The sequence below is a fragment of the Fistularia commersonii genome, chromosome 13, assembly GCF_037954325.1.
Source record: "Fistularia commersonii isolate RoL2024-O1a breed Wild chromosome 13, RoL_Fcom_v1.0, whole genome shotgun sequence".
Lineage (NCBI taxonomy): Eukaryota > Metazoa > Chordata > Actinopteri > Syngnathiformes > Fistulariidae > Fistularia > Fistularia commersonii.
In genome coordinates, this window is record NC_141296.1 from 10,312,117 (window position 1) to 10,339,431 (window position 27,315).

General features: G+C 38.9%; 1 protein-coding gene across 1 annotated transcript in view; it reads right to left on the reverse strand.

Moving 5' to 3' along the window:
• The window catches only part of slit3 (slit homolog 3 (Drosophila)), a 222,396-nt gene that overhangs the window by 189,760 nt on the left and 5,321 nt on the right, over positions 1 to 27,315 (reverse strand). The window contains exons 2-4 of the mRNA XM_086158069.1: positions 18,759 to 18,830; positions 12,543 to 12,614; positions 8,190 to 8,261 (exon numbers count right to left, since the gene is read on the reverse strand). Of these exons, the coding sequence (XP_086014195.1) occupies positions 8,190 to 8,261; positions 12,543 to 12,614; positions 18,759 to 18,830 (216 nt within the window). The remainder of the gene's footprint in view (positions 1 to 8,189; positions 8,262 to 12,542; positions 12,615 to 18,758; positions 18,831 to 27,315) is intronic.

Genomic DNA, 27,315 nt, shown 5'->3' on the forward strand with positions numbered 1-27,315 from the left:
GACTAGGGCACCCCTGCTGAACATTTTGTCTAAGCAGCTTCAGCATTTTTGTGAACTTACAGTGAACTCACCAAAAAAAATCCAACCATTTACACCAACTATACACCCACATGTAACCTAATAGGAAACAACTTGACAAAAAGGGTTCCATGAATTCTTCCAGAGAGTGAAATCAGACACCCACAGATGACATCACCTTCCCTTTTCGACGACTGCACTTTACAAGATAAAATCAGATAGGTGCCATGTAAAAACCTACTCATCCATCATAAACACTTCGGATGTCAACCAGGGTAGCTTCAAAATATTGGCTGTCACTAAACCATTAACAATATGTTAATGTTCAAGAAATCTAGGTACTTACCAGCTAATTCACTGGAGCCAAGAGACAGAAGTTCTGAAAAGTGGATGTGGGGAAATAAAAAGCAACAGCAACACGACAAAAGATTTGTTGGGTAAAGAAAAGGCCTTTTCTGTCATCATGTACATACAAATGTAATTATTGAGGCCGTTACATTTCTTTAGTGATTCATCCATGACACACTATACTGTGTGTGTGACAGTGTTAAGTGTGTGGGTGTTTCTTGTTTGGCTGCTTTTTTTACTTTAACTCTAACCCTTTCAACAAGGAGAAGTAACTATTCATCAGCATGTCATAATCCATTTATCAGGTTTTTATGATACCCCTTAGTAAGAATAAAGCCTGTATTCGAGCCACGTTTGTCTGCTCTGCAAGAAGAGAAAAAGCTTCAATCAGCATAAGCTTAAACTATTTTTATTAAGGGATTTATATTTTTCTTCAACATTCCCTAATTTCAATGTTGCATTTTACTGTTTTCCTCTCCTCTCATTTCCTCCTTAACATGTCAACTTACGATGTTTTTTTTTTTCTTTCCATGTACTGTATGCATGTCGGGGGTGCAGTGCAAGCTGGGGGGTGGCTAGCGCAGGGGATCTTGGCGGTCCGATCCTCAGCTGCAGAACCTGGCTCTTGGGACATGAAATGTCACCCCTCTGGTGTGGAAGGAGCCCGAGCTGGTGCGCGAGAATAAGAGATTCCAGCTAGATATAGTTGGACTCATCTCAATGCACAGTGTGGGGTCTGGAACCAGGCCTCTCGAGAGGGGCCGGGCTCTTTTCTACTCTGGAGTTGCCCTCAGTGAGAGGCACCAGGCAGGTTTGGGCTATTAATTGCCTGCCCCCCCCCCCCGACTCGGCACCTGCACATTGGGGCTCAACCCAATGAACAAGAGGAGCCTCCCTCCGCCTTCAGGTGCGGGATGGGTTCTGCCTGTTATTTGTGGCTATGCACCCAACAACAGTTCAGTTTACCCACCCTTGTTGGGGTCTGGTAGGGGGCTGGTAGAGAGCGCTCCTACCGGGGACTCTGTCGTCCTACTGGGAGACTTCAATGCTCACATGGGCAATGCTGGTGTGACTTGGAAGGTTGTGATTGAGAGGAAAGCCCCCCCGTCCAATCTGAACCCAAGTGGTGTCTGGTTATTGGACTTCTGCGCTCGTCACAGATTATCCATAACAAACACGATGTTCAGGCATAAAGGTGCACTATGTGCACTTGGCACAAACACACCTTAGGCCACAGTTCTTTGATCGACCTTGTGGTCGTGTCGTCGGACTTGAGGCCACATCTCTTGGACACATGGGTGAAGAGAGGGGTGGAGCTTTCAAGGCATGTCCATCTGGGAGGAGACCACGGGGAAGATCCAGGACACGCTGGAGAGACTATGTCTCCAGTCTGGCCTGGGAACGCCTTGGGGTCAAAATGGCAGGGGACAGGGAGGTCCGGGCCTCATTGCTCTGGCTGCTGGTCCACAACCCGAATCCGAATAAGTGGGGTAAGATGGATGGATGGATGGATGATAATGTATGTCTTCATTCCCTTCCTCTGTCTTTCAGTTCCTTTACTGCCTCTTGCTCCATTTCTACAGGAAAAAGGCCTTGTTTTTATTTGTGTTTTCATACAAACCTAAGCAGTGATTGAACAAACTTAATGTGACTGTGTCGCCTTTCTCTCTGAAGTGCATGTGATGGACATACATATGCAAGTGAAGATTTCTATCTAAGTAGACGCATTAAAACAAATGCAGGACATATACAAACACATAAGCATCAGACTCAGAAGATGCGTGACATGGCAAAACCCCTGAACATACACAAGCATACATAAGTAATACGAACACACTAATAAGCACAGGCTATCACCTGGTTGAGTAAATTAAGGGCAACATAACTGTATTTCTTTAATAGAACTTTCTAAAGAAAATGTATGTCAATAGCTCTGTGACTTGTTTTCCGACTCAAATCACCTTTATTTGTGGGGGTAAATCAATACCACATGCTGGCCTTGCTCTTTTTCAGTGCAAACATATAAAAATTCTTTGCAATGAGTGAGAAAAAGTGCAGAAAAAGAATCCAATAGCTCATAGCCTCCCACAATAATTTCTTAGGTTGTGGCCCCACAGCAATGCAGCTAGCTGGCTAACTGTGAATGTGGGCAGCTCAAAGAAAGAGGTGTTACTGCCATGAACTTTAAGACCTGCTTACTGAATACAACCCAACTTTAAAATAAGTCTCATAAGTTTACACATGAATTTGTATGACTTCTCTCACATTTACAGCAACTAAATGTGTTATTCAGAACAATGGATTCATGAGAATGAACATGAACACAATTCCTTTACGACGAGAGGCAAAACATACATACACACACGCACGTGCAAGCACACACACACACACACACACACACACACACACACACACACACACACACACACACACACATATATTATAGATAGAAGCAAGACACTGCATTTGTTTAAACAAGGACAGAAGAAAAAAAAAAAAAAATCTTCAGAGACCAGATTAGACGGATTACTTGTGCCCATTTTCTTACTTACATGACACCTAAGTTTTATTTCACTTTGTATTGACAACATCAAGTAAGACCAGGCATAAACCACAGTAAAGATGAATAAACATGTACGAAGGCGTGTGCATGTGTATGAACCGTTTGAGAGGCTTTCCACATCTTACAGCATATATAACTTTGTATATTTGACTTTAAGTATTAGACTTGTCTTATGTGTGCTAGCAAAGAAATAAAGAGGCACTCATCAACCCACACCTACAGAATTCTAAGTCCATTGGTCTGTAGTGTTCAATCAGCAGAGTCTGCAAAAAAAACAATATATATGTCTGCTTCTATAGTGTTTATTTTGAGTTTGAGAATTACCGCCTTCTGGCCAGCACAGAGTGGTTTGAGAACCAAAGGGCCGGGAGCCTAGTGACAAGAAAACGATCTTACAACACCTGACAACACAAACATCAAAGAATGTTGCTCTTTTTATGCGTGGATGTGTGTATGTAACAGTGAGAGTGCGCATGAATAAAAGGGGAAGGAAAGTAAATTGGCAAATGGACCAAACAGATATGAGAAACTCGAGATGTATCCTTAGGCATATCCTATTCTCCCTCTTCATTATTCTTGGCCCACCAATAGAAAATGAGGCCCCATCTGTCGCAGCCAATCATGAAGGGCAGCGAGTGCAGCCACTTCCTGTAACATAAACCGAAGTATTTCAGCAGGTAAGCTATGGCAGTCGCCTCTAAATGGACAATTAGCCTAGATTAAAGGCAACCTCTCGTCTCTCTCCATTAACTAAATTAGGAGGAAAAGTCATCTCAAATGACCCCCTGCATCCCCCCGGCCCTGTCCCACCCCCACCCCCCTTCAGCTCCCTCCCTGCACCAGACGAGGATTTTTTTAATGCAAATACTTGGTTGTCTCTGCTGTGGATTTGTAGGGTTGTTACAGTAGGCATGTTAGGTAGCAGGAAGAAACTGAACTGCATTTGTTGAAAACCTTTCTTCACATTGCCGGATCACAGCATAGGATCTAGGATCTGATGGATCTGAGGAGGTTGTGATGACATGACTGGTATTAACAATGGTTGCAGACCAAACATCTTTGACATTGCATATGCTCAGTACAGTAAATGTCACTTTTCAATTACACCTTTACATTTTTTTTTTTTGCTTGTTTTGTCTGTTAAATCAAATATTTCATCCAGGTTTCTCGATCCTGGAGCAATAAAACATGTTGAAGATTTTTTTTTTTACTGGCATTGAGGCCCATATTGGCCCTTCCAAAATATCTCAGCAGCATTGGACAGCATTCTCGTGGATCTCTTCTCAGGCGATTACAAAAAATACAAAAGTATTTCCAAGGCCGCGGGCAACCACTTCAGGGTATCATCCAGCTCTCACACAGCAATATACATCAAGTATTGGAAACATTTGCTAGCAAGAGCTCCTTTTATTAATTGAAATGTATTTCCATTTTATTTGCTACAACAGATATCTGCATTCATAGCATTACGTATCTCTAAAATCTTTTATTGCATCTGAAAAAACACATAATAATCACATTCTGTATTTAAAGAAGAAGCCTCTGAAGTGGCATCAATGAAAAAATAAAAGGGGGGAAATATCTTTCAGGTCAGTTGTGACCCTCATTTTCGTCTTCCATGTGCCCGTCTCCTCTCATGCAAGCTAATCAACTGTAACTTGAACGGATTTAATGGAGCACACAATGAGGTCGCTTCATGAGTATCACTGGCAGTAAATCAGTACTGGTTCAAAAGTGAAGACAGTACATTTAGTATCCCTGAATATAATATTCACTCACTCAGTTTTGAAAATATGATCACACAGGCAAGTGCGCACGCACACACACACACACAAATGAACTCAATTTGGGGTCAGTATTATTAAGTGATGATTAATATTTATTGCGTCATCAAGCAAAGAAAACGTTGCCGATAAAGTGCAATTCTTGAAAACACCTCAAACCAACATCTTTGATTTTTTTTTTTCCATTTGTGCCACAAGTATGTATTGCCTTTAGGAACCAGAAAGCACTATAAAATTCCAATCAGAATTTGTTTGTATATCTATTGTACATGTGCTGTTATCGTACAGTATACGGCATGTGGAGTCCACAGGCTACACAGAGTGAAAGCTGCAGATTCGTCTATTATCCATCTAAAACACCATCTGATCTTTGCTCCATCACAATTCCACTCCCAGACCCTGCTGAACAGCGTGCAGGGTGACAGACCCCAATCCCTCCATCAATCAACCATTCCCTTCAACTCCCACCAGCATCCTCTCATCCTTCTCCCCCTTTAGCGACCCTCTCCAATTCCAATCATTCATCTGTCCTCCATCACCATTCAACTTACTGTACAATTAGAATAATTACCAGTAAGGTACAACACCAACCTTTCATTGAACTTTGAATCCTACAGTACATTCATCTGAGCAGGACCCAAGATTCTGGGAAACGATCAGCCGTCCCCATAGTTCTTGACCTTAGCCCCATCCTCCAACAACAGTAAATGCTTATTTTCCTTAATGCCAGTCCAGCCCCGTTCCTCCTTTACTGTCTCCAAACCTCAGACCACAGAGCTTTAATAGGAGGGTTAAGAGGTAATTCCTATCACACTGCCATCATTTGATATCTAAGTGAGGCTGACATAGAGGTTATGAACTCAAACCAGAAAGTCATCAGCAAACTTCCTAGCCCCCTTCATCTCACCCTCCTGCTGTTACACATAGGAGACAAAGTACAAAATCAGAGAGATATTATGTCAGTCTACCCTTGTTTTAGCCTTTCATACCATTTCCTTACCTTGCAATAATATTTACTCCCAGTCAGTTCCCCAGACACTGTACATTAATGTGCACTTTCAATGGTTTAAAACAAATTTTGTTCAATAGCTATGATATGATTTGGTGTATATAAAAAAAAGCATGTGCTTGTTGGCAGGTTAACAGTGAATGGGCCAAACAAACAGACCTCTCGATAGGAAATCAAGATTGGTTTTGACAAAAAAAAAAATCTTGACCCAAGCGATGACATTTTGCTAACCTGATTCAAGCATGATTCTGTGCAGCAGAACCTCACCCATAATACTAATCCATCATTATCATAACTTTCTTACACTGATCTTCTTGACCCTTGTTTTGCAATGCTTACACTTTGTTCAAGCTATTGGACTGAGATCAAAAAAGAGATGGGATAGAGAATGTAAAAGAAAAACAGTTGAAAAAGAAACAAGGGAAAAAAATAGATAAAGGGCAGGAGAAAACTCTAGACACTGTAATTTAGATTGTGCTGATGGCAACGTTGGGATATAAAGACTATTAGATTTATAATGTTAAGTTTGGAACGGGCTCACCCTTTCCACTCTGTTACCAAGTTGTCTAAGCACTCTATAGGGATCCCTATTTGACCTGACAAATAACAGCTTTCAAGATCAATTAGGGGTTTTATAGAACAGTAAGCCAGGCAGTGGGGGATAGAAGGCTGTTGCTTATAAGTGAGAGGGATAAAAGTAAACACGGTAAGTGCATGTGTGATGAATCGTATGTGTTTGCAAGGCACTACATATACATGAGGTTCATAAGGGGTTTCTGACTGTGTGTGATCTTAAAGCCACAATTGACGTAAATGACAATTATCTTTCAGCCAAAACAGCCTAGTTTGCTGTCTCGTACAATAAATCATACATAACCACAAATATATGAAATAACATCAGTTTGTCCAGTGTTTAAAAGAGAGATGTCTTGATATGCAACCCACTGAGAAGATTTGAACTTTCCTGACATTCTAGTCGATCATATTTCGTGCAAGACAATAAATAGATTAATTTACTGTCATTGCCAAGGGGCACCATTATTATTTGCTGTGCTTGTTACAGTATTCCCTAAATTTAATGTGAGCAAGAACAAAAATCATTTAGAGAAAGTTTGTATTGTATAGTTACCAGGTATATTCTTGGCAGTAATGCCAGGAAAAATACTTTGGGTTAATCCCAAATGGTATGCAGCAAAAAAATTAAAATGTCTCTAGCAACCGCCGTTGTTTTCTATTGAGAGCAGTTGCAATTACTTGCAGAAATGAAAAAGAGACAAAACAATAGTATACGGCCACCCTTGCTAAATCATTTTCCCTTTCTGGTCTGCAACAGATGACTATGGAATGTGGTTTTGAAAAGTTCTAATAGTTTTTATTAAAACACAAGCAATGGCTTCAAGAACCTTCCCCAAGAACATTGGAGCTCCTCCAATAGCTTTAAGATTTCTCTCAGAGACATCCAAGAACATTGTGGATATCTGTATGCAAAAACGGCCCCTCAACAACCCAACTGAAGCATTCCTAGAGGACATCTATGCTGCTCCACAAGGTTATCTGAATTTCTCACAACAAATGCTGCCTTTTCACATCTTGGAAAAGAACACTGAATCAGAGGTATCGGATTTTGCAGTATCCATATTCTCAGCAGCAACTGGTAAGATTCCTCAATCAACCCCTTAAAAACAGGCACTCTCACCAACACTTCCTGCAGTCTCATTTTGAGGTTATCCGGTTTCAGACTACATTTGAATTCACACACCACCCATGCAGGCATGAGCACACAAACACAAATGGTTAAATAATAGAGAATAATGACAAAGGACACATAATCTAAAGTAATCATGTACTTGAGACATACAATGTACAAAAGGCCTTCCTTCACCTATTTCCTTGAAGCAGCCCAAAATAAACACCTACTGCATTAAGGAGGTGTTCAACCTTAAATCCAATTTGACATCAACTGTCTAAGGATAAAATATATGGAAAGCTTAAGAGGGATTAAATAGAACAGAGAGCAAAAGGGGACATAAAAGAAGGTGGGTGGATACACCTATGGGACCACAGGAGAAAGTGTGACAGAGAGAAGGTCAGAGAATGCAAGATGAAAAGTGCATGGAGGAGGGTGCCTTGACTACATCATTATGACCATGACCTGGGCTTACACTCTGGGAACTCTGGGAAAACTCCAGATATCTGATTAAAAATTTCTTCTTACTAGTCCAAGCAAAACATTCAATCCAGACACTTTCGCCTCTAAAAATCATTCAGAACAGCACTCTGTCACCCGGCATGGGACTTGAACCCTCAACCCGGACACCCCCGCCATTGCACCATGGCTATGTTTTCAAAGGAATCACGCAACACATCGAAAGATTCTGAGCTGAGGACAGAAAGAGCCACCAGCCAGGAGAGTGCAATCAAGGCAAAGGCCATGGAGTGAAGATTATAAAGAAAAAGGCATACTCACAGTCGTCCTAGTTTAGGGTTGGACTGGAAAAGAAGCTCGGGAAGAAACTGCAGTCTGTTTCTGTTCAGGCGACTGTTGAGGAAATGGACATAGGGCAAAAGAAAATAAACAAAAGTGAATTTATTTGATATGGTAATATTCTAGAATAAAAACAAGGAAAAGTACACCCACTAAGTCTCAGGTTCCAGCTTGAAAAATTAGACATCTATTTAGTTAATGATACAAAAGGTCAAACTCATGGGAGTTTGACTGGTTTCCTGACATCATGACCCACAGTTTATCACATGTACATAGAGGTATACTGCTTGTAGTTAGTTATCTTCATAAATCCTTAATACACTTTGACTTGGGAATGAATGATGGACGTCCTGGTTGAGAGACTACTAGTCAGCCAAAAAATGCCAAACTGAAAGATATGTTCAGTAAAAGGGCCAAATTAAATCTTTCAGAATTATTAATCATATTCATGGTATTACTATTTTGTGTGTTATAACTATTGCAAATTATTTATTACTTATTGCAAACTTGAGTTTCTAATGTGTTCTCCAGCTTTTAATAGATTTTAATGGCAAGAATTTAAAAAGCCATAAAAAGTGCCAACTCCTCAATATTTTTTCCATGTACCTTCTCCCGAATTGCTTTTAAGTCTTTATCGGGAAAAATCAGCAGTCAAAACAAATTTGTATTAATCTGTGAATATATTATGGTTTAATATTTGTATTAAGACAAATGTCAAACGCAAAGCCAACTCGACATTTTAATTGTTTAAATATCGTGATGGGTTAAATGTCAGTTGTGTAGTCCCATAATCCAATGTCAGAGAAACTAATGTTACCCTTGTTTTGACATTATAAATATTTACCACAGCTGATGTTGATATTTTGACATAAACCAAACATCATACTGCGAACAAAGTGAAATATCATCAGACGTTGGTATCTTGCTGGTCAAATCTAGATGTGAAGATAATAAATGTCAGACTCTCATATCAATCTGGTTTTTCTGTAAAGACCAAGGGCGACTTCTTTTGAAATGAGTCCTTTGAGGCTTTGGGACAATTGCCGTGGGAAATGAAACTGGTGGAGTCAATAACTTCTTTCAGACCCAGGATTTAAACAAATACCAATCTCAAAACCTTTACTTGATGGTGGTTTGTTTTTTATAAATAATTTTAATTATCTTATTAATACCTTCTTTTTGCATATCTTTTTAAGTTTAAGGCTTCTTGCCTCTTCTTTTTGGGAAATTGCCTTTTTCAGGGGCGGCGTGGCACAGGAGGTAGAACAATTGTCTTTGGAGCCGAACATTCCTGGTTTGATTCCCTGCTCCTCCTAGTGTGTTGAAATGTTGTTGAGCAAGACACTGCTCCCCTGGTGCTGGTCAACAGCGGCCTACTGCTCATGGTTCATCCATGATGGGTTAATTGCAGAGAATAAATTTTCCCACCAGGATTAATAAAGGATAAATTATTATTAAATAGTAGAAATCCATCAACAAATTCCTTTCCTATTACTTATGCTGTTTTTGTTCCAATCATTTTCTCCATATTACCCTCTCTGTTTAACATCTAAATAGATATTCTGGCTTGAGTGGTTCAAAGGCAGCATGAAATGAGCATATGGCAATTATTTATAGAATGGAAAGAGGAGGTAGATAGAGCAAAAACATGATTTGGATAGTCAAAATAATATGCGTGTGGACCATAAGGAAGAGACTGTGTGTGTATGTGTTTAAATTCATGTATGACTGTTTAAAGCTGACACTGGTATCAGGCCACCAAAGGATTTGGCAGAGAAACAAACCATGGAAAGCTAAGAAGAGGAGGGTGGAGGTCAAAGGGTCACTGAGTTGAATCAGTGTTGGAGAAGACACAGACACCAACCTTTTCACCCCTGTGATAATGATAATAGGACCCTGACTTTCACTCCCATGGACTCCAAAGGAAAACGAGATGAAGTCCAAAAAGAAACACCCACCATTTAAAATAATTGACCCCTGCTCAGAGAAAACTGCCACACTGAAAGTAAAGCACATGGTCACCTTCTATTACTGCCATGAGTCATTTGTTGCCAACAAAGCGGTTATGATTTTTAAAGGACGAATCCAATGAATAAATAATAATGACAGTTTTCTTCTAATGGGGAGTTTTTAAACAGTACTATTAGCACTGGGATTTTACATATTTAGAAAATTCTCTCTCTGCCCCCCTAAGTAAACACCAAACTGTGAAAAAGCGGGGGACTGGTTATTTTGGGAGACTGCATATCAATATGCGTCAACTATGTCTGTATACAGTACAATTTACTTGCAGGGCTGTTATGTATTCATGTTAAAAAAAAAGGACGTGTTTCTTTCCTCAAAATGTGTGGCAATCTGTAGTTTACTAAACAATTGAAAAACATATAATAAAGAAATGAGTAATAAAAATACAATTGAAAATAAGGTGGCACAACGTGGTAGTGGTCCACCTCCACGCAAAGAGGACCCTGTAATCTGGTTCAAATGCGATCTCGGGCCTTTCTGCGTGGAGTTTGCATGTTTTCCCCATGTCTTTGTGAGTTTCCTCTTGGTTCTCTGGTTTCCGTCCGCAATCCAAAAACAGCAGGAGGATTATCGAAGACCAAAATTGCCCAGATGTGTGAATGAGAAAGTGAATGGTTGTTTGTCTCTATACAGGTACACCCTGGACTGGTCGCCATTGAATCTTGCTCAATGATAGCTGCGGTAAGCTCCAGCATCCCAACAGCCCAGAACGCTGGATATCGCGCCATATAGAAAATGAACAAACGAATGAATGAATGAATATAAAAACTAACAGAGCACGCATGAGGTTAGCCTTAACTAAATAAAATTGGAGAGAAAACTAGCAAGTAGTTATAGTTTTTAGCAAGTACATATCAAGTATATTAGCACCTTAATAACCATGTAAATGTCAATACAATATATTGTAATTATCAGGATAGCTGTGATGGAAATGTGTTGGGTGTTTGAACTTGAACCCAGGACGGTTTGGTCTATAAAATGGATTGCACAAACACAAGAGCCCCATAAAACCAAATATTTTTGATATTCTGTGGGATATTTTTGGTTGTAAGTCTCCACAGTATGAATGGCTCTCAAACAAAATTCAATTCAGGTTTTTGCAATGGAAAGAAGTATTCTTAAAAACCAGGGGTTTTATAAACTGATTTGAAAAAAAAACCAAAACAATTGCATTCTTTTAGATAACATTAACCCAAATTAATCGTGTATGTCATTCACCTGGTTGTTTTACATCTGCACAAAAAAAGGGTTAATTCTTCTCACATAAATGAATGTTTTTTAACTTAGGATGGCTGCATGGCCGCAATGTTTTTCTCATTGTGACTCCATAAATCACACAGGATCATCAGTGCAACCTCTCACCCATCACCTTTCACCCTGAGAGACATAACACCACAGACCCTGTCAGTTAAGCGTTTTAAAAAGCATTTTAGGAAGCAGTAAAATATTGAATTATTATTTCCATCCTCTGCAAATACATTATATCATGGTTGGTTGTTTTTCTTTAAAACGAAGTTTGTTTTTTGTTTCCTTTATCATTAACAGTTGTTAAACACTACTGGCCTTTGACAAGCCTGGAGTAAATACATTACACTTTTACAATTATGTTTATAAAATCTCTGATGGATTAAATGCCATGTTCCTGATGAACTGTTTTGACAGACAACTATTTGGCCCCCCTGACCTAATTCCTACTTACTTTGGACCCATCCTGATATACTGTATTAAAGAGTTTCTTTATTCTAAACCCAGACCATTGTCTCACACTTACTCTCATCAGACTTGTGATTTGAGCTCAAAATTCACATGCAGTTGACACACAATGTCTTTAAAGTGTGACTCCCACCAGAACCACTTTGTTTTAATAAAATCTGCATATGTGGGAAATTGTTTAAGATTTTTTGATTTCTGATATTGATGTAAGTGGGCACCTGGCATTGAGTAAAAAACAAGGAAGTTTGCTGTCTTTTTGCCAACCCTTCTTCCCTAACAATTAACACTCAAGTGTGTGTGTATGCTCACACATGCAAGTGCATAATAATGTACCAGACAGACACTGACATCTCCTGTCTGTTGACCACACACACACACGGATGGGAGATTCCAAGCTGGTAAGAAGTAACCACACAGGTATATTAAGTGGTGTGTCTGCCTGCATGTGTGCATGTTTGCAAGATTGATGGGCAGCAGCAGGAAGTCAGCGGTATGCGTGGGTTTGGCAAAGTGTATCAATGAGTTCAACACACATCTGTCCATTTTCGGTTCTGCAGATACAGTATATCAGACAGTGGTTATTGAGGCCATACTTACAGTCTCTCCAGCAGTCGGAGGTCCTGGAAAGCTCCTCTCTCGATGACACTGATTTGGTTGTCCTCCAGGTGACTAAAGATATTAAACGTAGAGAACAAGAAAGAGAGATTTCAGTTTTAATCAAACATTGGCAAACCTGGTTTGGAATCAGCAGTCCACTTGCTGGTTTTCATCACTGTTCATCTAGGCTTATATATTTCTGCATGCAGTTCCAACATTAGAAGAGTGAGACATCAGCAATGTGCAGTTTGGGGATATGCTTTTCTTGTTGCAAATAAATTGGAGAAATTTGTATTTAGAGGATTTGGGTTTTTTTGTATCGAGTAGCTCATGAAAATTGCAAATTTGACTTTTACTGATGCACAGTTATTGTGAGCTTGACCTTCAATTACCATACTAAAACAGGATTTGCTCATGTGGAATTTTTAAGCATTTCAAAGCACTTTCAACAATTAAGTTTCTAGATATCACACATTTGAGCAGTGGATGTACAGATTGCCTACGCAGATATTATTCACTTGAGTAGGGGCAACTCAAGTAAAGCAACTAGTGCCAAATAAAACAACATTAGGAAGCTGTAGTTATTTAAACTGAGCTAAAGAAAAAACAGTTATATCGGACTACATGCCCTTGGCCAGCTGGCTGATCTTGAGGGTTAAAATCGGAGAAAGACAGTAATATGCAACTTGTTCAGCAGTAGAAATAAACACATTCACCACTAGCCAAAAAGAGAGGGGTTATATTAAAAAAAATAAATCAATAAATACAAATACTTGCATTTGGTGCAGCTGAAATGGGTAAACAACCAAACAGTGAGCTGAACAAATTAATCTTGCATGAAGCAAAAGTTTAACATTTAAGACATGTAAGATTTCATAAAAGCCACAGACAAGATAGCCAAAATAAACAATTAAAAACCCATTCCTCTTCTAGCCCTCAATTGATGTATACCATTTCCCTGTGTCTTTCTAGTGGTGTTCCTCTTGTAACGCAGCTTCTTCCCTCTCTTCGCTCTGTTTTTTTCATGTTTTGGGGTGATCTAAGGTTTTCCAGATGTGACATGATAATGGAGAGACAACATCCCTATATAGTCTGTCTGTGGATGTTAAACATCTCTTCAGGGGGAAAATAGGAGGGATAGATTGTAGGAAGACCTGCATATGTGAGAGGCTAAAGGAGACAGAGATGTACTGGGAGAAGAGGAACCAGAGAATGAGGAGAAACAGACTGAAAATTAACCAGCAGATTGTGTTGGTATAAAACAGACAGTGCCAAAGAGGGCAGATGGATCTGTATCGTACAGCAAGACCGTCAAGATTATCTAAATGAAGTCACAGCAAAACTATTCAAAGGTATTTAGTGCAGATGTTACAACTATTGATTTCCCTATTCACTTTGTATTACAAATACATGCGGCATATTCTGATATGATTTCTTGCACCAGATAACATAATACTTGGGTACATCCTTACCTCTTACAAGAATGTTGGCATCATGGTTTGTTTTTTTTAAAGTACATCCATAAACATAATCAATTTCTCAAGATACTAGATGATAACCAGTTGAGGTCACAGAGTACTTGCACATTTCGGATGGAGGTTTAAAACCATATATATGTAGACTTGACTTATCTATACGTGTGTGTGTGTGTGTGTGTGTGTGTGTGTTTAAAAATGATCGGCAATATATTCCCAGTGTGCGCAACCCAGTATTCACTGAGTCACTCAACCAATGGCCTAAAAAGTCATAACAAATCAAGCAGGAAAACCAAACTTTTACCAAACCAAACAGACAATGACAGAAATAAATACATACAGACGTTCAGACACACAAACACCAGCACTTGCGTAAAAGGTTGGATATGTTTGTAAACATGTCAAGAGTAAGCATAGGTAGGAAGTTCTGCGCTGGTAGCAATCAGACCCAAACACACATGGAATTAAATACACAATCTAAACGCCATCTCATCAGTTATAGTTAACAGACCAGGCTACATTAATCCAGCTTGTTTATTTCAAAGTATGGCTTTCTTCTCTCTAGCCAGATAAATACCTGTAAACTCAGGAGCAAAATAAATCAAGTTTTAAAATGGCATTTTTCAAATGAGGAATCCCCTACATGTTCATTTATAGAGTGATGCTTGGAAAGGGACCAAAACCTGAGCCAAGCATGCGGCATGGCAATCTCTGTGCCACTGTTTTTTTTTTTCCATACCATGTAATGATCAGCAAGAGGGAGTGGAAGAAATAAAGCAAAATGTGAATTCACTCAATGTTTCCTGGGCTCAGTGAGTCTCATGATGCATTCAGTCCTATTAAAACATTTGAGTCACCACTCCACAGTGCAAACTAATGTTAAACTCACCTTTAAGAAAATAAGCAAACTGGAAAATATACATTGTGGTCATTCATTGTGGATGGATGGAAGCATACCATTGTTAACCACATTCACTTTATGACATTCATTGTTCAACATCAGGTGCCACTATCAAATACTTGTGTTTTTGTTCTATTAATAACCTTGAGGAAACCTTGAGATGTAAAGGTATCACAATATGTGGCACACAGTATTTAAGTTGTTTTGGAATTGTTTTTAATCATCGCATAGATGTGTTGTGTCAATTGGTGAATGAGCCGCTGTTTTCATTTTATTATAGTTTTGGTTTGGCAGTACAGGTTTGTGTGTTCATTACTTTGGAAACACACTGAGCAATTTTTTTTTAACTAAAATGGCGGCATGTATTTGCCTCCATTGTAAAATGTAATTTAATCATGTAATTTGAAGAATGTCAGTCACCTTAAGAAAAACAGATGTATGAACTGAGGATCATAGAAATCCTAGTCATCAGATGAAGAATAGTCAGACATGCTTGTTACGTGATGATTTAGTCTAAAATTGTGCAATGCATTCTCCTGTTTGTTCAGATTGAGGTTAAATCAAGTTGTCAAAATCAAACTGTACTAGAGATAAAAAGTAATCAACAAGTCACAGCCAAGTGTAATTGCTATGGTCACACCTGTTAAAATAAAAATGCACAGAAGATGTCCCTTTATTAGGCTTCACTCAATGTACATCCAATATAAATATTTATTTCCATTTGTCTTTCTAATGGTAAGTCTCATGTAATATATATCCGAATGATTAACTTGATTGATTTGAAGCATATCCCGGTACCTGATCTTTGAAAAAAAAAAAAAATGACATGATTGGCTCATTTTTCTGGGGGAATGTAAATTGAATGCAATGAAACTGTGCTGAACCTGGAATGCAAAGGCTGGTCTTTTGCCTTAATGTCAGCTTGGGGACCTTTTTATTCTACTTTTATTTTTGATTCTTATTCTTTTTAAACACTTTTTTCACAACTGAGTCTTCTGCGGTTTATCGGCTTTGATTGACTGACCCTCCAACTCTGAGTCTTCTTCCAGCTCTTTGGTTACAATACAACACATTGTATATTACGCCCTATTTTCCCCTCTAAGATGCATATTTTATTGTTTTTTAACTATTATTCCACAAGAATTCTTACACCCCTATTTATAACCTTAAAGATGTAGTTACTTAAACCCAACCCACTGTGCGGGTGGGCCAACCAGTGTGCAGACATCCCCCATTGAAACTCACAGCGCCACACTGCAAATGTCGAGATTGAACTTTTTGTGCTTAAACTTATTGACCAAACCTCAGCCATGGCATTGACACATAAAACATTTTTGTTTTGGAATATGATACTTTCAGAAGTTTGTAAATCCAACTGTGGTTTATCAGTGGTAATAACAAATGATATGTTCCTTCCAGCCTACTGGTTGGTGCAGTGTGAACATGTCTAGACTGATAACATCCAAAGCGGGTGGAAAAAAAGGACACATTCTATGTGGCCACGGTTTCTTTTGTTCATTACGTGATATATATGCGGCAATGTGGATCCCAGTGTGTGTGAACGCATGTTGAGAAAGTGTGTATTTTCCTCAGACTATCTCCACATTCCCAAGCCATCTCGTCCCAATTTTAAGAGATTTAGAGTGGGGAAATGTCACAGCAGTTTATCACCAACCACATGAAATAAACTGCTGGCCCACCACACACAAACTCTCACACAGAAAAAACACATTTCTTTGGTGCTACTTTCCTTCTGTTGTTCATGAACAGGATGTACAGAAAGTTGCCCCCCCCCCCCCCCCCCACACACACACACACACACACACACACACACACACACTTGACACATCCACCAACATGAGCTCCAAAAGCCACATTGGTCAAGCAAATGTGCTTACAAATGAAAACACACACAAGCCTAAACCTATTTCTACTTCGCAGTGTAGATTGTGCTGGGAGAGTATTTTTATCCAACGCTCTGGTTAAAACAGAGCGCAGAAGGAAGCTGCATATGGCAAATGGTGATTATAGTTATTACGGAAATACACAAACAGAGGAGAGAGAGACTCATAGTCCATTATTGCAGCTAAGAGAACACAAGGAGCGTCATTATATTACTGCCACTTGAGTATTACCCGAACAATGAGAATACTCTGTTTTTTGCTACTTTCTTGTGATGAAATATAAATGTCATGAAATCAATGGCTTGCTACCATATTCACATTTCTCGATTTCCAAATACTGGGCAATACAGCACTGACTCACCATGACTCAAACCCGTATGACACAACAGTGAACGTTCCTTAAGTGTTACATTTCAATAATGACTCATTATGCAAACTAACCAGATTGAACTATTAAAAAAGGTCATGAACTCTTAGCACCACATTAATATTCATGGCATTTAATAGTATATGTCAGCAAAAGTGAAAACATGCCAATTGAGGGTCGATCAGGATATTTAATTAATCATTATTTAGTGACAACAGCTTCTTGAAATGTGAAGTCATATTTTATGATGTTTTAACTCTATTACAGTCAACCTTGGTTTAAGCTCAAAAACACTTGTTGGATATCATTGTGGTTTTGGTTAATGTTGTGAAATATAGGGTTTAAAATGCAACTGAAAAGGGCCTATCCAACTGTAGTTATGCTTAGAAAGGAAAAAATGGTTAAAGTTAAGAAAACATCATGGCTTTGGTTAATGTTGTAAAACCCAGAGATCTGACTTGAATACCCACCTCCAGCCACAAACCCTGTGATTTGTTGGTACCAACCACCTTGTGACACAGATTGTCTTGTCTTCTAACTCGAATATATGCTGTCTATCATGTGACATTGCAGAACCAGGGAATTTATGTGCCCACCACAAAAAGACTCTTAACTGATTTACACTGGCACCGTTTTCCAACTGCTGCCACGCACATACCACTACCACATAATGCCTGTAAAGACATTGTGGTTATGTAAGAAATTTTCTATGAGATTGTTTTCCGTAATGACTTACAAACAATCATCCAGAAGTGGCATCTGTTTCTGCAGACGTAAGAGTAGCTGAGTCGCTAAAATCAAGACTTCCTCACCTGCTCGACGTTTATTGTGGTATTACTTGTTGAGTATGTGTTAATTTCTTACAGAAATTTGCAAGCCCCTTCTGTATCATTTGATAAATGACAACTTTGGCTCATGTTTTGAGTGAAATCAACATTTGGGATGGATACCTCAATTTTCCTCAAATCTCTCTTTATATCAAACTGGTTCACATACAATTCGCACAACCATTTCAGGTAAATCCAGCATTTCCTAACTACAGCATGATAGGGTAATTTGGATTTTTTATGGCATTCCTCGTAATGAAACACCAAATAAAAGGTTCACCAATATCAAATTAATTTAACTTTATGCCAAAATTCAGCCACTGATTACTTAAAATAGCAAAATAAATTCTAATTACAAACTGATCTATCGTATTTAGTACTTTCAAAAACCATAAATATAAGCTTTTTAATAAATCTATTTACTATCAACCAGCAGATAAAGCCACTGTAGTTCATAGCAACATAACAAGCCATTCTATGACCACATTATTTATTTAAGAAAATGTGTTGCCCATATTAGGTAACATCTTTAACATCATGCTCATTTTTAGGGCATGAAATGAACAAATTTAAGATTATGCAAAAAATTCTTAGATTAGGCCCATTACATTTAGATATTTATGTCTTAGTAATTAGATGTGATAAGGAAAAGTCCTTTTTTGCCATTGAAAAGCCATTGAAAGGAGTATTTTATAGGGTATTATAGAAAAAAAGAGTAATAAAACAAAAGAAACAAACTTACAGAATTCTGAGGTTCTTAAGGCCAGAGAAGTCCACCTTGGTGATCCTGGTGATGTTGTTCCTGTTGAGATCCCTACAGAGAAAAAATGCAAAGCGTCACAAATCCAAATCTCAACAAAACCTGTAAAAATTGTTTTTTATCCACACTGAATTAAGAGAAAAGCACCACTATTAAATAAGTGTACAAGTTTTTGTGCATAACATGTTCAACCTAATTACAGACAGTGGGAGTCAGATAGACCGTGAGAAGGTCCCACAGTATGTGAGCCCACACACACATACGCCTCTACATACAAACAATCCTACAATGCCACAGAAATTATACAATAATTATAGTAAATGATGGAAGTGGAGTAAAATCAATTTCTATTTTCCATCATCAGGTTTTAAAAGCTTATCAAGTATCCTGTCTGTCATACAATCTGTTGTTACAATGAGCATAGCGAGTACACACAGTACATTGTAAACTGTTTGCATGAGTGTGTGTGTGTATTTACTGGTTCCTTTTACACAGGTATGGTTTATTGAAACGCTGTCGCTGTGGAAGAATTAGGCCAAGGAAAACACACACTCAGAGAAGCACAAACAAACAACACATACTCTTTTCACCCTTATTTCTCTCACGCAAATTACTTCCTTGTTGTATAAGCACTCTCTTTTGCATGCATGCTTTTCATCATTCCTTGTCTTTCTCCCTCTCTCTATCTCTCTCTCTCTCTCTCTCTCTCTCTCTCTCTCTCTCTCACACACACACACACACACAGACACACACAAATAATGTCTGGTTTTGCCAAGACAGGCTGTATGTGTTTTTCATAATACACCTAAACATTTATAAATCTGATTTAAGACCGTATTGGATTTCAAAAGGCTTCCCCAAGCTGCCATAGCAAGGACCACTAATAAGAGCCATACTCCTCTATGAGACATAGAGGGGGCTGGGGAGGCTGGGGGAAAGAGGGTTCTCAAAGCCCAATATGGTGTCCAGAGTCCACCGGGGGATTGTTGCAATGGCTCCAGAAATGAACAGTTCCACCAAAATGACACAGTGGGAGTTGATATTAAATCATCTGATCAAAGAGTCCTAACAATTACAGCTGAGACAGTGATGGAAATCTGGACTAAATCATAATCTACGGATATTTTCCCAGAATGAAGTTGCAGTCAAAACGTTTTGTTCCCCTGGAGGAGTTGAACGAGACTGACCTCTTACTACGCACATTTTAAAATTCAAAAGTATCACAAAATACTTTGTATATTTGAATAATGTGGTAAGTTGTTATCAAGGAAATATTCAGATTTTAACAACTTAAACAGGCAGCTAGTTTTCAAATTGATGTGGTAAAATAGCTTGGTGATTTGGCAGCTGACAAAGTGCAGATCACACAGGGAACTGAAAAAACTGTGTCACTCATCCCGAATCAGGTTAAGATATCTATTCAAACTATTTTTGTACAGTTGGAGACAAAAATGGCAGGCTTTGGACTTATTTGTATCCAACAGAAAAAAGATTTTAGCATGATGAGTTTTTGCTCAGTTTCCGAACTCAACACATGCACACATAGCAAAGCCATGTGCACACCCTGATACAACTGCTACAAGACTTCATGTCAACAATGGTGATGGATTGCACAGTGCTAATGGAAAGGCATTTTGTAAATAACTGATGACAGAGAAATCAAATCACAAAGCATTTGACATATGAGGAGGTGTCATTATCAGAATGTGATTTTGTTTGCAAATGTAATGGCAGCTGCTTGTTTCTGCCATTTTTCCAAAATTCCAGTTCAGAGGTTGGTTAGGACCTTGCTTTGAAGAAATACCTTCACAGTGATAAGATGGGAGATCGATATTAAATTGGGATTTATCATTTTCAGTTGCTTTTACAATGAAAAAGCTCACTTGGAAATAGTAATTTCAAGTGTACACTCAACCTTTGAATCCTGCAACCAAAAGGTTCCTTCTTTCTCCAATGTCTGTACCCCGTCCGTTCTGTCTTCTTCCATGATTGGATACATTCGTACCCTCCTTCGAAGTCTTCCATCTAATCTCAATCCTGGCCTTTAACATGAATGTCAGGGGTTTATAGGTAGTGTCATCTTGTGGCCAAACTGTCAACATTTTTCCCAAATTTTTTCCATCTCCTAAAAGGGGAGGTTTTGTGTTGCCTCTTCGACTTATCTCCTATGCCATATTTTTAATTGTTTTACACTTGACTGAACACTTTCTTTCTTTCTTTCCAATCTATCCTCTTTTATCTCAATCTTTTACTCTTTCACAGTTGGCTACATTTTTCCTACACTTCTTTTTTCTCTACGCTCTCCACTAATCTCACTATCCTTATCTCCATCTTTCTCTTGTTCACAGTGGAAACTTCAGCTCTCACCAAGTAAACCTCTCTGGATTCAAACAAACAGCAGGGATGCAAGAGCCAAGTGAAGATGGATTACATTACAATGAAAGTAAAGGCTGCCAACGTGAAATGAGATGTAGTGTGTGTGTGCAAGGAAATTATTAAATTGCGAAATAAAAACAAACACTGACGACAAGCGGGACATTGTAGGTCATTTAGATTGTTGTTATGCACATATCCCATCACTAGCTTAAAATCTTTACTTCTGGTATTCTGAATAATAACATTATATAGTTGTTAGATGTGTATTTGAAGGAAAACATTTTCACAGATCATCATACGATGGGATAAGTTAGTTAGCAGGAAGTGATTGTCAACACGGAAGGGAATCTGTCTTGATACCATGGCTTATTTGTGAGTGCAGCAAATGTGCATCAAAAAGTGTCCACTATTTGAGACACATTTAATAATAACAATTTGAAATTTAACTATGTAAATCACAGCAGTGCAACTTTAAACCCTAAGGTCAAATCCGCCCTTAAAACTGTGAGCAAACTTGACTTGAAGTGGGTTTTAAATGTAAGGTTGTGGAGGGAGTTTCTATGCAAAAGGTCTATTGACTTTAAAGAATCTAGCAATGGAGCATCACTTTGCTTTCAATTTGGCTGACCAGAAGGCAGTCAGGCAAATAACTAGTGGCTGTAGAACACGGCTTTAACAACTGCTCATTAAAAGTGAATGTGTGTTTGCAATAAGGAAATAGGACAAGAATACAAACGGAAAAATGTTCCATGAAATTAATATGCCTTACAATGCAAACGCACAAAGACACATCAACACATCTTACCAGACTACTAAAAACTGTGAACCTTAAAGTCTCACTACCTTTGGCCAGCAAACTGGTTGACACACACACACACACACACACACACACACACACACACACACACACACACACACACACACACACACACACACACACACACACACACACACACACACACACACACACACACACACACACACACACACACACACACACACACACACACACACACACACAGGCTGATTTAGCTCAACCACTTTATTAGTTGGCAAAACCACAGGGACTCAGACGAGTCAGAGAAATAACTTTTAGAACGTAATGTTCAACAAATGACAAGATCAGGTGACAAAGGCTCCCCCGAGCTCAGCAGAACTTGGAAGTTTGGCTGACTGGTGCCATTGTAAACCAAGAAATGACAATACATGACTTAAAATGTTTGACATGTCAGGTATCTCGGCCGGCCGTTATGTTTGCTTTCTCTCCTTGTGCCCCTATCTTAACATGTCTTGCTTTCATTTTCTTGACCTTTTGACCTATTTTTCCCCTCCATCAAGGACAACACAAGGCGAAAACTACTGGAAGCAGTTTCCTCTCTCTGTCCTGTGTCTGTCTGTCTCTGTCACAATAACATTTCCTCCATTTCTCTTTTCTCTGTGTATTATCTCTCTCTCAATCCATCCTTTGTTCTCTGTCCTATACTTTGTTTCTAAATGCATCCCCTTCCTGTCCTAATCTCTCATTTTCCACAAAGCTTTTACCACTTTACTTTCTTGTTCTGCTTGCTCTGTCTAAGATCGGTATGCTCAATTTCACTCTCTTAAACTCCAGTTGTGTAAGGAATCCTAATTACCTTCTTCCTTTTCCTCGAGCTCCACGGTTACAATCACCAGAAGAGGGCAGATATGAAGCAGCTTTAAAGTTTATATTGAATTTCAAATAATCTTGTTTCATATGGCACTTACTAGTAGCTGCTCAGAGGCTCTAAACTCACTGTTGTTACATTGCATATTAAGTTCTTTTTGAATTCTTACGGTCATATTTTATATTCACATGAAATATCTTAATTGTGCTTTAAGAGTGGATTATGGAGGGTAATCATCAAAAATACACACTCATAGCATTTGAAAATCATGTATTGTCGATGAGAAGTCTACAATTTTTGAAAAATGTGTGGGGTTTGTGGAACCTTTGGTCTCCTGCACAACTGTTAAGTGCTATTTTGAATTTCTGTTACCATGATGCTAATAAGCAGTGAACGCTTTTGAGTCCTCTATGGAAGACAGTGATCACAATGTGAGACTATAAAAATCCCATACAAAACATGAAGTTCAACACAAAAGGTTACATGATAGCCAAATTTATTAAGATAACAGGATTTACATGCCCCCAAGCCACATCTGTATGGGTTAAATTGTACATGCATTTAAATAGTGGAGTGGATGGTTGTGCATCTCCATATGTGGCCTAGTGATCAAGTGGTGACCATTCCAGGGTGAACATCATCATTTCCCCAATACTAGCAGGGATAGGCTCCAGCGCCAGACGCCCTGCATGCCGGACAAGCAGTATCGTAAAATAATGAATTCATGAATAATTGGATTGGTCATTGAGGATATCACAATGTGACTTGGGAAAAAAGGCTTATAAATAATGTGATTTCAACCTATAACCGATCCTTAAAAAAATCTTATTTTTTGGTTGAATTCATGGAAAAATCGTGTTATTCAAATCTTGATATTATTGGGTAGAATTAAAAAAACTGTTTGTAGAGTCAAAAGGTGTTTCCTCCTCTCACAAATTAAAAGCAAAGAAGACCGTATAGGTGGCCCAGATACAAGGAGAAGTAAATTGTTTTCCTTTCTTCTCGCAAGGAATGAATCTTTGAGTATTCATATCACTCTGTTCATTTAATGTAGATTTAAAATAACCTACTTAAACTGCTTTAACCAGATAAATTAAATCGTCCAGCCAGCTTCCTACCACAAGCAAGAATCTCATACATTCACACACAACCATCAAATTCAATCTTGGCAGAATTTGCACAGCAAGAGCAAACATTTGCTGACACCACTGAAGGAAATCCATTTGGAAGACAAAAGGCTTGCATGGTTTATTGCCATTACAGCTCGACAGTCTTCCCCCCTTGTTTGGTCAATTGTTTCTTGCGTAGACAAAGAATATTTCTCACAAACACTTAAGACACTTTATATTTAGAATTTCTGCAGGCCAATATTCCTCACTGTTCCCCCAGGCTGCTCGACAGATACACAGCAATGTTTGGAACTGAAGGCTAACAATGTTCAAACAAAACAAAATAAAACCTGTGAGAGCCTGGCAGTAAAAATCAAGTTAATGTGAGTTAAGACAGAAAATAAGTGGGAGAGATAATTAAAGAGTTTTTCAATTTTCAATATAATAGCCCAAAACCAAGTGACACTGATTTCCATACCATAAAAGGGAATCTTGTCTAAATGATGCACACTGGTGTCGCACCTACAGCCTGATCTCTAAACTGATACATTTCTCAAAGTCCCTCCTCAACTGCGTCTGATCTTGAACCTCCTGGTTGTATATTTCTGTCATGTATTTTTCTTTTTTTGCTTCCTATTTTTCAACATTCACAACGTTATGAATCGGGTTGAATCATGTTTGAGAACTGTGCTCCTGTGCCGATCATTTATGGTTTTGTTTTCTATTCAATTTGAATACCACTCAGCCTTGAGAAGTTCATAGTTTGGTGACATTCACCACACAGTCTTGACCACATGAGGAGTTCCTCGCAAGCATCCTTTTCTTTTCCAATCACAAGCCAAAAGAGCTGTAAAGTCAGACTGTATTTGGTCAGCTCGGGTTTATAAGGCTGCATTACTTTTGTCTGGATTTACTGCTTGTGTAATATAAGTGAAAGAGGTAGGGTGAGGGGTAATTTGGCTGCTGAGAGGCCACTTAACAAGAACAAGGGCTGCTGCTTCCTTGAATTGGCTGAGTGTGGGGAAAAAGGTGAAAAAGGAGAGTAAAAGAATGAAAGGTTAGGGTAAGAGACTGAGGGGTTTGGATGAAACAATGACTGAATGAGAAAGTGATGGAAACAAACAAATGCCTTAAGTAAACTGGAGGTCTCAATAATGCTGGGCTTACATCTTACGAGTTCCCAGTTGCAGACTTAAAACTGGCTGTCCTCAGGAGATTGAAAGGAAATCTTAAAAAAGTCCTAGCAGAGTTGCAGCGCCCTTCCGTCGTCTCAGTCATAATGTGTGAGCTGATAGTCTGATGTCTTAGCACAGTCGTAGATCATTCTTTTCTTAAGGCATACAACAATATCAAATACGTTACGTAAGTCTTAGCGTAACCTCACTGTCAAGACCAAATCAACAGCCTATAGATTAGCTCCAACAAAATTGGAAAAACGAAATCTGGAAGACAAACAACTGCCAGAGCGATATTGGTGACAGAGACAGTATTTGTTTGCAGCATGCATGGACTGGAACAACAATGGACGCCCTGATCAGTATGGAGGCGTCCAGCAAGAGGAGCGGATGATGAGCAGAACAGCCCAGCTTGTACGATGTCAACTGTCCAACGTATCATGACCAAGCGGGGAACGAAAAGCGATAATAATGATAATTATACATGTTATTTAAGTCGCATCATTGATGTTTGAGTTACTTCACTTTATTTCAAATGTTTGTGTAACCTATATTTTATATGTTTATAGATATTCATCTGCTCTAAGTTGCCATGCCACTCCTTGTTCCCTTCGATTGGCCCTCGGGGACAAATAAAGTTTCTCTGATTCTATTTGACTGAAATAGCAGAGGCTCTGCAAATACCTGGTGAAAACATTGTAGGGTGGAACAAAATTGCTGAATGAATCTGTAGTTTTTCGCAACTCTTTTCAAAATCTTTGCAAAGTCTTTAGATGTGAGACCAAAAGTCTTTGGTCTAAGACTACACTAAGACTTAAAGCTCTAAAGATTAGTCTTCAGATGTGAGCTGATAGTTTTACTCGAGTCTTCACAAAATGTTTAGACTTAAATCTCAAGGTGTAAGCGCAGCATAAGCTGACCGCAACATATGATCCCAATAGGCAAATCAGGTCTCTCGCTTTATTTTGACTACCCACAAATAGAGATGTTGATTGCTGCGTGTTCATTAAGAAGCACAAATTCGCATGTAAGCTCGAATTAGATGTCCAGAAAAACTCATGAGGAGAAAATCTCTGCAGACAGGATGTAATGGGTTGCTTCGGTGACAGTGGCCTAACAAAACAGTGACATAGCTTGTTAACATCAAAGTACAAGCACACTGCATCACACACACGCACGCACACACACACGCCCTGACTGGTATTATAGTGCGATGCACACTTCTGTTTCAGCATAGAGTCACAGAAGGTCATTCGTGACTTGGGGTAGTTTCAATGTGACGCAGTCTCTTTCTCTCTCGTAACGTCAAACTTTCCATCTACAACCAAATGCATATTTAATCAAGTGAAAGCATGAGAAAGTGTGTATACGTGTGTGTAAGCCTGCAGTTGATCCTAGTGGCATACTGGATGTGTGTGGCTGCATGCATTACTTTTACTGCGGCTCCATGTCCATAAGCTGTGTTTTTTTTTTTTTTGCACACATCTAAATGTATCTTAGCATGTGGAAATGTCAGTGTATTGCTCCTGTCATTTAACACTGAGTGGCTGGTACATTGAGAAGGATTTCACAGAGGATGCCACTGACATCTTGGGTTTGTAAAAATGCATCAGGATTACTGTGAGCTCCAGTTCCCTTGGAAATACTTCAATCAAAACTGGCCCTGATGCATTTATGAGAGTTTCCCCAAAAACCAAGGGGGAAATCACAATGAAAAGGATGAGGGCATAAAATTGTAACTTTAGCATGGCAGATTTACCATGTCAATGATGACTTTATATGGTAGAATGGTAGAACTTTAAGCTACAAAAAAGGACACCACATTGGGATTCACAAAAATCATTTGACCTTTTCTTTTAATTACAGTAACCTTTCATTCTAGAGATGACATGCATTATGGTGCTGACAGATCACTCAAACGGGGCACAGTCATGTGAGTGGTCAGTGTTAAATTTGTATGTGTATTATGTGCGCCTGATTTCCCATGTGTATGCAAAAGTGATGTGCATGCTGTCATTTCGTAGGAGGGCTCTGCTTACGCTCTTTGCCAGCTGGCTGGTTCTTGACAGTGTGGGAGTCATTTTATAGAAAGGTCAACTGTCCACAAGCTGCAGACCATTGGAAGAATATCACCCTCTGACCTTGAACTGGTGCCTAAATATTGGTTCCCCTCACTATTGGCATATTGAAATGGATCAAACAGTTGGAGGGGAAAAAATAGTTACCATCAGAT